The following is a 13,132-nucleotide window of genomic DNA, read 5'->3' on the forward strand; positions in this document are numbered from 1 at the left end:
GCGTACATGATCGCAGCTGACACACCCTGAAAACGTCCGCGACATGCCTGCATTTTTGATGCCACTCTAAATCAGGCCCTATAAGGCAATGCCCCTTTTACAGAGTATTCAACCCCGTGGCTGGTTGCCGCGCCGGAGCAGTCCCAGTAGTGGGGATTTCCCCGTACGTCAATCCCCAAAGTCGTACTGAACCTCGCAAGTCTACTAGCTGGTAAAGTCTGCGAGAAAAAAAGTCAAAATTGAGTTAGCGTGTGGGAAAATACCCATTCATTCCACAGTTTACGCGGAATCAGTGGGTTTCCGTGCCCGAATCCCGATATTTAGGCACGGGGCAAAGGCTATTTAATTGAATAGCCTTTCGCCGCACCACAGGGATTTTATCTGGCAATTAGCTGTGGGGTAACCCCGTAGCTAATTGAATACCCCTGTTATACCCCTTTCAGACAGAGAAAACCCGGTAATTTCCCGGCTCCTGAAGGGTCGACCCGGGATTTTTTTCTGTCTGAAAGGGTCAACACGGGACTGAGTTCCCGGGAATTCGACCCAGGAATTTACCTGGATTTTTCCCGGGTCTTACACGGGTTGCCGGCTGTCTGAAAGGGTCCGACCCGGGATTTTAGAAACTGGTCGAGGCTGACAGCGCTTATTGGCTGAGCTGACAGGGCACTGGCGATTGGCTGAGCAGCAGGGTCTCTCTGATTGGCTGAGCGGCGTGGCACTGGCATCTGAGGTCATCATTATGCTGCAGCAAATACCTCCTGCGCAAATGAGACCCTTGTGGGCTTGTTACGCTGTGGGCATGGTGGCGCGCTACACGCGCCACGCTATCTATTCTACTTCCAGGGGGGTCGTGGACCACCAAGAGGGAGAAAAAGGGTCTGTATGCCGGCTGTCGGGGATTCCGGCGCCGGTATACTGGGCGCCGGGATCCCGAGAGCCGGCAAACTGAAGACCACCCGATCAGTCACCACCCACTTTCATGACCTCATCTCTGTGTGCCATAAAAACAGTCCATTTTTTATGATACACAAGTCTATTGCAAGGCTGACACGGGTTCTGTCTGAAAGGGGTCAACCCGGGAATTTACCGGGTTTTTTGTGCTGTGTGAAAGGGGGTAAGGGACTGTAACCCGGGTTTTTCCCGGGAACACAAACCTGTGAAAAATCCGTGTTTTTGAGATTTTTCTGTCTGAAAGTGGTTTAAGTAACCTGCAACCCGACTACCTGTTTTGGGTTGACAAGCCCTCCTGTTTAACTTGCATGCAAAGTCATCTTATCTTGTTACTAGTTAGTGTATCACTTATTATGCTGTCACCTGGCTGCCTATCGTGCAAACGAATCCGCTTTGTCATTCGTGTCCAATGCTGTATTCTAGTAGCAGAAAGACATAGCACCGCCTTCAGGCTAGCGAGGCGGAATAAAAAAATCGCAGGTCAGCCCGCGCAATTGACAGAAAAACCTGTTTAAGGTGCATTTCTTATATGGTGTAGGTACAGAAAGTGGATTTGGGTGGGTTATATTGTTTCTGTGCAGGGTAAATACTGGCTGCTTTATTTTTACACTGCAATCAAGATTTCAGTTTGAACACACCCCAACCAAATCTAACTCTCTCTGCACATGTTACGTCTGCCCCACCTGCAGTGCACATGGTATTGCCCATCTGCTAACAAAAATCAGCTTATGGGTATTTATATGCTACATCTATCCCTGGACGCAAAGAAAATAAATGAGTTGTACAAATGTGCGGGTGCAATTTTAGAAATAAGATCAAAACAAAAACACGGCTGTCACCTCTGCCTTGGAAATTCTTGGAAAACCTTCTCCTACTAGGGCGTCTGTCTCGGGGTGTGTACTCTCATATGGAGCCTACACCCTACATCTCACTGCACTGTTGTGCATACTTGCCTACTTATGAAAAAGCATTTCAGGGAGATGTGACAGTAACATCTACCAGCGCGGACGCATACTGCTACATCTGAGAGGCGTGTCATGCACATGACTTACATCCAAATGTAAATGAGCCCTAAAGTTAGTAAGATCTACTTGTTAAAGAGAAAAGACTCTGATATTTTACAGGATTTGTTTGTGTATTGTGTGTTACAAGAGGTTCCAAATACTGTAAGTGGCCACAAGAAACCTTATTTAAAATGTATGTAGCCATAGCATACCTCCCAACATGACCCTCTCCAGGAGGGACACAATGCTCTGCTTCTGGACTTTTCTCTTAATTTATGATTGCCGGCACCTGTGTTGAACAGGTTAATGAATAAGAAAGGTGTTTTAGCACAGGTGATGGCAATCATAGAGTAAGAGGGAAGTCCAGGAGCAGAGCATTCTGTCCCTCCTGGAGAGGGTCATGTTGGGAGGTATGGCCATAGGGATCATTGCATACCTCCCAACATGACCCTCTCCAGGAGGGACACAATGCTCTGCTTCTGGACTTCCCCCTTCATTTATGAGAGACATCACCTGTGCTGAAACACCTTTCTTATCCATTAACCTGTTCAAAACAGGTGTCTGCAATCATGAATTAAGAGAAAAGTCCAGAAGCAGAGCATTGTGTCCCTCCTGGAGAAGGTCATGTTGGGAGGTATGTCATTGTGCCTTATAACCAATGCAGGGAAATGGCCCTGATGATCCCAGTTGAATGGTATGTACAGTATCTCTGATTTCTCTTTCTCCACCAAGAAAGTAACGGCTATATAATGTAGGTAAGGTGCAATCAGGGAGATTGCTGGTCTATTCAGGGAGTCTCCTGCAGAATGAGGGAGGATAGGTAACTATGGGGCACATGTACTAAGCAGTGATAAAGGTGGAGAAGTGAGCCAGTGGAGAAGCTGTCCATGGCAACCAATCAGCTGCTCTGTATACTTTTATAGTATGCTAATTATATATGTTACGTCAATGCTGATTGGTAGCCATGGGCAACTTCTCCACTGGCTCACTTCTCCGCTCTTATCACTGCTTAGTAAATGTCCCCCTGTGTCTGTGTGTTACTATCAGTATCTTCTCTGTTTGAGATGTGTTTGTATGTTACTGTGTGTGATTCTCCTCTCACGGTTTCCTCTATGTGTGATGTCTGTGTATAGTATATCTCTGCCTCTCCTTTATATGTTGTCACTCTCTGCCAGTTGTCTATGGGCCTACTTCAGACCTGATCCCAGCAGCAAATTTGTTCTCTAATGGGCAAAACCATGTGCACTGCAGGTGGGGCAGATGTAACATGTGCAGAGAGAGTTAGATTTGGGTGGGTTATATTGTTTCTGTGCAGGGTAAATACTGGCTGCTTTATTTTTACACTGCAAATGCACTGCAGGTGCAACACACCCCACCCAAATCTAACTCTCTCTGCACATGTTACATCTGCCCCAGCCGCACTGCACATGGTTTTGCCCATTAGAGAACAAATTTGCTGCTGCAATCAGGTCTGAATTAGGCCTTTTGTACATTCATAATCTCCCTGGCTGCAATAACTAACTATGCAGAGATCAATATCATTGCTCTTTGTCCCTGCCTGTGCACCCACCAACTAGAACTATCAGTACTGTCTAATCTGTGTGTAACACTCACTCCTGCCTTTCCTGTATGTACTGCTCACGTATGTCTGTCCTACAGTATATGTACCGCTCACTCCCGCCTGTCCCTTCTGTACCGCTCACTCCCGCCTGTCCCTTCTGTACCGCTCACTCCTGCCTGTCCTTCTGTACCACTCACTCCTGCCTGTCCTTCTGTACCACTCACTCCTGCCTGTCCTTCTGTACTGCTCACTCCTGCCTGTCCTGTCTGTACTGCTCACTCCTGCCTGTCCTGTCTGTACTGCTCACTCCTGCCTGTCCTGTCTGTACCGCTCACTCCTGCCTGTCCTTCTGTACCACTCACTCCTGCCTGTCCTTCTGTACCACTCACTCCTGCCTGTCCTTCTGTACCACTCACTCCTGCCTGTCCTTCTGTACCACTCACTCCTGCCTATCCCGTCTGTACCACTCACTCCTGCCTGTCCCGTCTGTACCGCTCACTCCTGCCTCTCCCTTCTGTACCGCTCGCTCCTGCCTCTCCCGTCTGTACCACTCACTCCTGCCTGTCCCGTCTGTACCACTCACTCCTGCCTGTCCCGTCTGTACCACTCACTCCTGCCTGTCCCGTCTGTACCACTCACTCCTGCCTCTCCCGTCTGTACCACTCACTCCTGCCTCTCCCGTCTGTACCACTCACTCCTGCCTCTCCCGCCTGTACCGCTCACTCCTGCCTCTCCCGCCTGTACCGCTCACTCCTGCCTGTCCCTTCCTTACCGCTCACTCCTGCCTGTCCTGTCTGTACCGCTCACTCCTGCCTCTCTCGCCTGTACCGCTTACTTCCATCCTCTCCCGCCTGTACTACTCACTCCTGCCTTTTCCGTCTGTACAAATTACTCCCGCCTCTCCCACCTGTAACGCTCACTCCTGCCTGTCCCGTCTGTAACGCTCACTCCCACCTCTCCTGTCTGTACCAATTACTCCTGCCTATCCCTTCCGTACCGCTCACTCCTGCCTCTCCTGTCTGTACCACTCACTTCTGTCTGTACAGCTCACTCCTGCCTGTCCCTTCCGTACCGCTCACTCCTGCCTCTCCTGTCTGTACCACTCACTCCTGTCTGTACCACTCACTCCTGTCTGTACAGCTCACTCCTGCCTGTCCCTTCTGTACCGCTCACTCCTGCCTGTCCCTTCTGTACCGCTCACTCCTGCCTCTCCTGTCTGTACTGCTCACTCCTGCCTCTCCTGTCTGTACAGCTCACTCCTGCCTGTCCCTTCTGTACCGCTCACTCCTGCCTCTCCTGTCTGTACCACTCACTCCTGCCTGTCCCTTCTGTACCGCTCACTCCTGCCTCTCCTGTCTGTACCGCTCACTCCTGCCTCTCCTGTCTGTACCGCTCACTCCTGCCTCTCCTGTATGTACTGCTCACGTATGTCTGTCCTACAGTATATGTACCGCTCACTCATTCTGTACTGCTCACTCCTGCCTCTCCTGTCTGTACCACTCACTCCTGCCTGTCCCTTCTGTACCGCTCACTCCTGCCTCTCCCGTCTGTACCACTCACTCCTGCCTCTCCCGTCTGTACCGCTCACTCCTGCCTCTCCCGTCTGTACCGCTCACTCCTGCCTGTCCCTTCTGTACCGCTCACTCCTGCCTCTCCTGTCTGTACTGCTCACTCCTGCCTCTCCTGTCTGTACTGCTCACTCCTGCCTCTCCTGTCTGTACAGCTCACTCCTGCCTCTCCTGTCTGTACTGCTCACTCCTGCCTGTCCCTTCTGTACCGCTCACTCCTGCCTCTCCTGTCTGTACTGCTCACTCCTGCCTCTCCTGTCTGTACTGCTCACTCCTGCCTCTCCTGTCTGTACTGCTCACTCATGCCTCTCCTGTCTGTACCGCTCACTCCTGCCTCTCCTGTCTGTACCGCTCACTCCTGCCTCTCCTGTCTGTACCGCTCACTCCTGCCTCTCCTGTCTGTACCGCTCACTCCTGCCTCTCCTGTCTGTACCGCTCACTCCTGCCTCTCCTGTCTGTACCGCTCACTCCTGCCTCTCCTGTCTGTACCGCTCACTCCTGCCTCTCCTGTCTGTACCGCTCACTCCTGCCTCTCCTGTCTGTACCGCTCACTCCTGCCTCTCCTGTCTGTACCGCTCACTCCTGCCTCTCCTGTCTGTACCGCTCACTCCTGCCTCTCCTGTCTGTACCGCTCACTCCTGCCTCTCCTGTCTGTACCGCTCACTCCTGCCTCTCCTGTCTGTACCGCTCACTCCTGCCTCTCCTGTCTGTACCGCTCACTCCTGCCTCTCCTGTCTGTACCGCTCACTCCTGCCTCTCCTGTCTGTACCGCTCACTCCTGCCTCTCCTGTCTGTACCGCTCACTCCTGCCTCTCCTGTCTGTACCGCTCACTCCTGCCTCTCCTGTCTGTACCGCTCACTCCTGCCTCTCCTGTCTGTACTGCTCACTCCTGCCTCTCCTGTCTGTACTGCTCACTCCTGCCTCTCCTGTCTGTACTGCTCACTCCTGCCTCTCCTGTCTGTACTGCTCACTCCTGCCTCTCCTGTCTGTACTGCTCACTCCTGCCTCTCCTGTCTGTACTGCTCACTCCTGCCTCTCCTGTCTGTACTGCTCACTCCTGCCTCTCCTGTCTGTACTGCTCACTCCTGCCTCTCCTGTCTGTACTGCTCACTCCTGCCTCTCCTGTCTGTACTGCTCACTCCTGCCTCTCCTGTCTGTACCGCTCACTCCTGCCTCTCCTGTCTGTACCGCTCACTCCTGCCTCTCCTGTCTGTACCGCTCACTCCTGCCTCTCCTGTCTGTACCGCTCACTCCTGCCTCTCCTGTCTGTACCGCTCACTCCTGCCTCTCCTGTCTGTACCGCTCACTCCTGCCTCTCCTGTCTGTACCGCTCACTCCTGCCTCTCCTGTCTGTACCGCTCACTCCTGCCTCTCCTGTCTGTACCGCTCACTCCTGCCTCTCCTGTCTGTACCGCTCACTCCTGCCTCTCCTGTCTGTACCGCTCACTCCTGCCTCTCCTGTCTGTACCGCTCACTCCTGTCTTTATTGATCACTCCCGCCTATACCACTCACTCCCGCCTCATCCGCCTGTACCGCTCACTGCCGCCTCACCTGCCTGTACCGCTCACTCCTGCCTCTTCCGTCTGTACCATTTACTCCTGCTTCTTCTGTCTGCTCACTTCTGCCTCTCCCATCTGTACCCAGCGACGGATCTAGACTTTTCTTTAGGGGGGGGCGGTTTACTCTTTAATCTTGACTCCTCCCTCTACAGTCCCAACTCCTCCCATCTGCAATCCTAACTCCTCCTCTCTCAATTCTGACTGAACTTTTTGAGTGAGACTGAGATAGAGCTTTGTGATTGTTCTATGTACAAGTGACTGTGCTATGGGGTAATTCTATTTATTAGCCCTAGTACCCACACACCAGCAAGTGAGGGGCAAATGCTCTGTAACCCTTGCTCTCCTGGCTCCTCTGTGCTGCTATAAGCTGCAGCACATCGTTCTGCCTCATGCTCTCCCCGGAGAGCTCTCTTCTGCTCAAAAGTGGGCGTGGCTATGACTGTGTTTGGGGGGGGGGCGGTCGCCCCCTTCGCCCCCCCCCCCAGATCCGGCCCTGTCTGTACCGCTCACTCCCGCCTCACCCGCCTGTACTGCTCACTCCTGCCTCTTCCGTCTGTACCGCTCACTCCTGCCTCTTTCGTCTGTACCGCTCACTCCTGTCTGCTTTGTCTGTACCACGCAGTGGGAGATGTATCAAACCATGGATAGAGATAAAGTACCAATTGAACAGCTCCTAACTAATTTTTCAAACTTAGGGGTAGATTTATTGAGTGATATTTTTGTTATCACTCATAACTAATGTTAAATGGCGCTCCAGCCAATCAGCTCCTCTCATGTGTTTGAAAAATGACAGAAGCTGATTGGCTGGAGCACCATTTATCATTCGGCATGAGTGATAACAAGAATATCACTTGTTAAATTTGCCCCAGCTCCTGTCCATTTTCAAACCCAGCCTGTAACATGGCAGTTAGGAGCTGATTGGCTGGTACTTTACCTCTCTCCACTCTATCTTTCTCCTAGGCTTAGTGCATATTCCCCTATGTACTAAGCCTTGGAGAGAGATAATGTACCAACCAACCAACCAACCAGCTCCTGTCATTTTTTTTTAAAACAGCCTGTAACATGGCAGTTAGGAGCTGATTGGCTGGTACTTTGTCTCTCCAAGGTTTGATACAACTCCCCCTTTTGTACCTCCCATTCATATCACCATTTTCTCCCTTCTCTGTGAGTGAATACTGGTCCTTCTCTCACAGGGTGTTACTGGTTTCACTTGAAGAACAGGAACGGCAAGTTTTGTCCTTCTCCAATCCTCACACCTACACAGTGGTAGTAACACAGGCCCAGCAAGGGGGAGCCTCAGCTGCAGAATAGCATGGTGGATACACACACTCTGGTACAGTGAAGCATCACCGTGTGCCCTCCTCGCTGCTGGCATAGCAAAATGCAGAGTGGCCCCACTTCAGCAGGGCCCAGGGAGTGACAGAAGCCCACACTGGACTTGGCACATGACATTTCATCCATACATTTCTGGGCCTGTACGGTGGTAGGACCTCTACGCCATGGTTCTTCATTACCAGGAGCAGCGTTACGACCATCTCAAAACCCAGTGTCGCCAGCAGAAGCACCTCTTCGAGGACCCAAAGTTCCCAGCCGACGACAGCTCCCTTTACTACAGCAGACGCCCCCCCAGAGTGGTGGAGTGGAAGCGCCCTCAGGTAACATTACCTCAGCTGTTTGAAAAGGTCCGCAGCGGCCCATAGGTTTGTAGCTGTGTAAACGCACCTTTCCCTAACCAGCAAAATGGCTGGAGTGTTATACACTGGTTTGGTCAGGTGACTTTGCGTCAGCCATCCAATCAGTACTCTCGATACACACACAAAACATGGTTGCGGTGGTGTCATTCAGAATTATTGCAAGGGTGGGCCTTTGCATCGGCCCTTGGGTTTGAGCATCTTTTGGACTAGTCGGATCATTTAAGTAGATCTGTTGGCTACATATAGTGGAGGCATGTATTTTGTGGGCTGTACAGAAGTCTCGGTTCACCAAGAATTAGGGATCTATTCATGAAGCAGTGAAAAGTGTGGAGAAGTTAGCCATGGCAACCAATCAGCATTGAAGTAACATTTATAATTTGCATACTATACAATTGTACGGAGCAGCTGATTGGTTGCCATGGGCAACTTGTATACAATTGTACGGAGCAGCTGATTGGTTGCCATGGGCAACTTCTCCACTCTTTTCACTGCTTCATGAATAGACCCCTTTGTGACATCACTGAGGCACGGCACCGGCTCCTAGTGAGCTGAGAGGTGGCATTCTCATGCGATACCTTGTATGCGTTGTGTATAGGTGATTGGGGGGGGGGGCCTTATTATAGCAAACACAGAATATGAGGTAAAAGAAGCTCCCATCAAAGTGGAAAAAATATGGGACTTGCAATTACTGTATATATATGTATATAAACTGCACTGTAAATACAGCCTACACTGCTGCCAGTGGTCCTGGTGATACAATACAATGTTATGATATTAGGTGTATGTACACATGACAGTATATGCCAGCTTAGACCCCATGCACACTTTCTGTGCCTCTCACAGTCTTATAACTGATAATTACTAATAGGATCAGCATGTTCAGTGTTAGAGCTAAACAGCCATCTGGAGGAATGCCAACATACAGTATGAATCACACAGGTACGAACACGGTGATCGCAGTACACTTCTGGTTACTGAACTTTTGGGTTAAATGATAATCACACGCAAGCAGAAAAGAGATTGACACACACACACACTCACACTCACACTCTGGGGTATATTTACTAAAATTCGTATTTTCCCGATTGAGGTTAAAGTTCAATCACGAATGACATCGAAAGTGTAAAGTTGCAACTTTTTGAATTTATTACGACTAATTTACTAAGCTGCCGTATTCTGCATTTTCGTATTTACCGATGTCGATGTCATTCGTATTTTTTTGCAGTGTTTTACATGAGTGACTTGTAAACCACTGCCGACTTTAACACAATGAATCTCGGCCGGATCTGTGAGATCCGTCCTGGGCTTCATTGTGCACCTTTATTAAAATAAAAATCATTGTTAAAATCTTTAAAAAAAAATGCGTGGGGTCCCCCCTCCTAAGCCAAACCAGCCTCGGGCTCTTTGAGCCGGTCCTGGTTGAAAAAATATGGGGGGAAAAGTGACAGGGGTTCCCCCATATTTAAACAACCAGCACCGGGCTCTGGTCCTGGTCCTGGTTCCAAAAATACGGGGGACAAAAAGCGTAGGGGTCCCCCGTATTTTTAAAACCAGCACAGGGCTCCACTAGCCAGGTACATAATGCCACAGCCGGGGGGACACTTTTATATAGGTCCCTGCGGCCCTGGCATTACATCCCCAACTAGTCACCCCTGGCCGGGGTACCCTGGAGGAGTGGGGACCCCTTCAATCAAGGGGTCCCCCCCTCCAGCCATCCAAGGGCCAGGGGTGAAGCCCAAGGCTGCCCCCCCCCCCATCCAAGGGCTGCGGATGGGAGGGCTGATAGCCTTTTTGTCAAAAAATTTATATTGTTTTTAGTAGCAGTACTACAAGTCCCAGCAAGCCTCCCCTGCAAGCTGGTACTTGAAGAACCACAAGTACCAGCATTCGGTGGAAAACCGGGCCCGCTGGTACATGTAGTACTACTACAAAAAAAATACCCCAATAAAAACAGAACACACACACACCTTGAAAGTAAACGTTTTTTTACATATATGCACACCTGTTCTCGATACATACATACTTACCTATGTTCACACGAGGGTCGGTCCTCTTCTCCATGTAGAATCCAAGGGGTACTTGTTGGGAAAATTATACTCACATAATCCAGTGTTGTTGGCTCCTCTTCTGGTCTATTTGTAATCCACGAATTTGGCAAAATAACAAAACGAACACCTGACCACGCACTGAAATGGGCCCCATGTTTTCACATGGGACCCCTTTCCCCGACTGCCAGGAACCTCCCGCCTGACTTCTGTCTAAGAGGGTTCCTTTAGCCAATCAGGATGCGCCACGTCGTGGCCCATTTGAGTGCGTGGTCGGGTGTTCGTTTTGTTATTTTGCACAGTGCTGTTACCCCAGTGAGGGTCTGTCTGGTGTGTACGTGTTTTCTGGGGTCTCTGCCATAACACCGTTTCGGAGCGGTAAGAGGGCTATTAGCGCAATGCAGCTCGGTGCAGCGTAACATCTTAGTACATCCGCGCATTAAACTGATGAACTGACAAGAACAGATACTATACTTGATGTTAGCCAAAAGGCCGAGAAGCGAAATGTGAAGTATCTGTTCTTATCAGGTTAATATCTGATACGCCCCCTCAATTATTGACTTTAGGGTTGAAGTGTGTCCAAAACAGAAGAGTACCTTTCTCCCCACATGTTACGTCTACCCCACCTGCAGTGCAGCGTGGTATTACTAAGGTGCAAAGTTACTTGCTCTTTCTTTCTTTATTCCCAACTCAGAATCAGGCTCTCTGAAAGGCCAAAGGACTGCACCCCGAGCAGCCAGTGCAAATCTTTGGTTGTCGGAAAACCTAGGCATGTGGCAGTAGGAGAGGGATGTGGCAGTAGGTAGGGGGACGTGGCAGTAGGCAGGGAGATACGGAAGTAGGCAGGGAGATACGGAAGTAGGCAGGGGGTACGTGACAGTAGGCAGGGAGATATGGAAGTAGGCAGGGGGTACGTGGCAGTAGGCAGGGAGATGTGGCAGTAGGCAGAGGAATGTGGCAGTAAGCAGAGGAATGTGGCAGTAGGTAGGTGGACGTGGCAGTAGGCAGGGAGATATGGAAGTAGATAGAGGAACATGGCAGGAGGCAGGGGAATGTGGCAGTAGGCAGCGAGATATGGAAGTAGATAGAGGATCATGGCAGTAGGCAGGGAGATGTGGCAGTAGGCAGAAAACGTGGCAGTAGGCAGGGAGATATGGAAGTAGGTAGAGGAACGTGGCAGTAGGCAGGGAGATATGGAAGTAGGTAGAGGAACGTGGCAGTAGGCAGGGAGATATGAAAGTAGACAAGGGAATATGGCAGTAGGCAGAAAACGTGGCAGTAGGCAGGGAGATATGGAAGTAGGTAGAGGAACGTGGCAGTAGGCAGGGAGATATGAAAGTAGACAAGGGAATGTGGCAGTAGGCAGAAAACGTGGCAGTAGGCAGGGAGCTATGGAAGTAGATAGAGGAACATGGCAGTAGGCAGGGGGGACATGGCAGTAGGCAGGGAGATATGGAAGTAGGTAAAGGAACGTGGCAGTAGGCAGGGGAACGTGGCAGTAGGCAGGGGACGTGGCAGTAGGCAGAGGAACGTGACAGTCGACAGGGAGATAGGGAAGTAGACAGGAACATGGCAGTAGGCAGAGGCGTATGGCACTTGTTGGGGCTGCGGCACTAGGCAGAGGAATATGGAAGTAGGGAGATGTGGCAGCAGGCAGAGGGAATTGGCAGTAGGCAGAAGTCTGTGGAAGTGGGCAGAAAGTGACAGGAGGCTTAAAAATGCTGAAACTTCCCACCCAAATTCCTTATATCTAGCATCTTATATTACTTCACCAACAGTGCTACAGGTGACTCTGTATGTAAAGAAGGGAGAAGCACCTCTGAGATTTCGTTGACCATAATTATGCCAATCTTCCTCCCAGGAGCTCGTCCAGTCACCCCGTTTGTTCTCTGATGCGGGTATCAGTCCACGTGACCTACAGCAAGGCAGCCTGGGTAATTGCTGGTTTGTAGCAGCTGTTTCCTGTCTGGCTGGGGATCCATCCATTTGGAAAAAGGTAAATACCTCCACCTGATGGAACAGTAATATGTATCCCTACCCTGGAAGATATAGGGCATTAGGCCGCAGATTTATATATATGGCAGATATACTGCATTACACTATGACTTTCTCTTACGTCCTAGAGGATACTGGGGTCCACATTAGTACCATGGGGTATAGACAGGTCCACTAGGAGCCATGGACACTTTAAGAAATCAACAGTGTGGGCTGGCTCCTCCCTCTATGCCCCTCCTACCAGACTCAGACTAGAAAATGTGCCTCAAGGAGCCGGTCACGCTTTGGAGAGCTCCTGAAGAGTTTTCTACTTTTATTTTCAATGTTTGTTATTTTCAGTCAGGGCTGTTTAGGCAACAGCCTCGCTGCTTCGTGGGACTTAGGGGGGAGAACGGCCCAACTTCCTGAGAGTTAGTGGTCCCGTTTCTCTGCTGACAGGACACTGAGCTCCTGAAGGAGCCATTCGCAAGCCACACCACGGCGCAGCGTACCCTCCCGCTGCACGCCGCTATCCCCTAACAGAGCTGAGTTTTCACTAGTGTCTGTGTCTGTGTCTGTGTCTGTGTCTGTGTCTGTGTCTGTGTCTGTGTGTGTGTGTGTGTGTGTGTGTGTGTGTGTGTGTGTGTGTGTGTGTGTGTGTGTGTGTGGGTGTCCCTTTACAATCATGTCCAGGAACTGTGTGTCTTGTACAGCGGAATGTCTCTCATCTCCTGGGGACTCACTACCCTGTACTCAGGATAGTGTTCACTCCCA

At 50.5% G+C, this 13,132-nt stretch overlaps 1 protein-coding gene and 1 pseudogene across 2 annotated transcripts in view; one reads left to right on the forward strand and one right to left on the reverse strand.

Annotated features, from left to right (window-relative positions):
- The first annotated feature begins 2,515 nt into the window (after nucleotides 1-2,515).
- LOC134936032 (calpain-5-like) overlaps nucleotides 2,516-13,132 on the forward strand; it is a 55,376-nt gene continuing 44,759 nt past the window's right edge. The window contains exons 1-3 of one of the 2 annotated variants that reach the window (XM_063930933.1): nucleotides 2,516-2,589; nucleotides 7,839-8,300; nucleotides 12,246-12,380. In XM_063930933.1, the coding sequence (XP_063787003.1) occupies nucleotides 8,145-8,300; nucleotides 12,246-12,380 (291 nt within the window). In that variant the 5' untranslated portion in view covers nucleotides 2,516-2,589; nucleotides 7,839-8,144. Of the gene's footprint in view, nucleotides 2,590-2,743; nucleotides 2,776-7,838; nucleotides 8,301-12,245; nucleotides 12,381-13,132 lie in introns of those variants that run through there. The other variant, XM_063930934.1, reaches the window with a different exon arrangement.
- Nucleotides 10,767-10,888, reverse strand: LOC134938231 (U2 spliceosomal RNA; annotated as a pseudogene).

The sequence above is a fragment of the Pseudophryne corroboree genome, chromosome 6 (genome assembly GCF_028390025.1).
Source record: "Pseudophryne corroboree isolate aPseCor3 chromosome 6, aPseCor3.hap2, whole genome shotgun sequence".
In the NCBI taxonomy this organism is placed as follows: Eukaryota; Metazoa; Chordata; class Amphibia; order Anura; family Myobatrachidae; genus Pseudophryne; species Pseudophryne corroboree.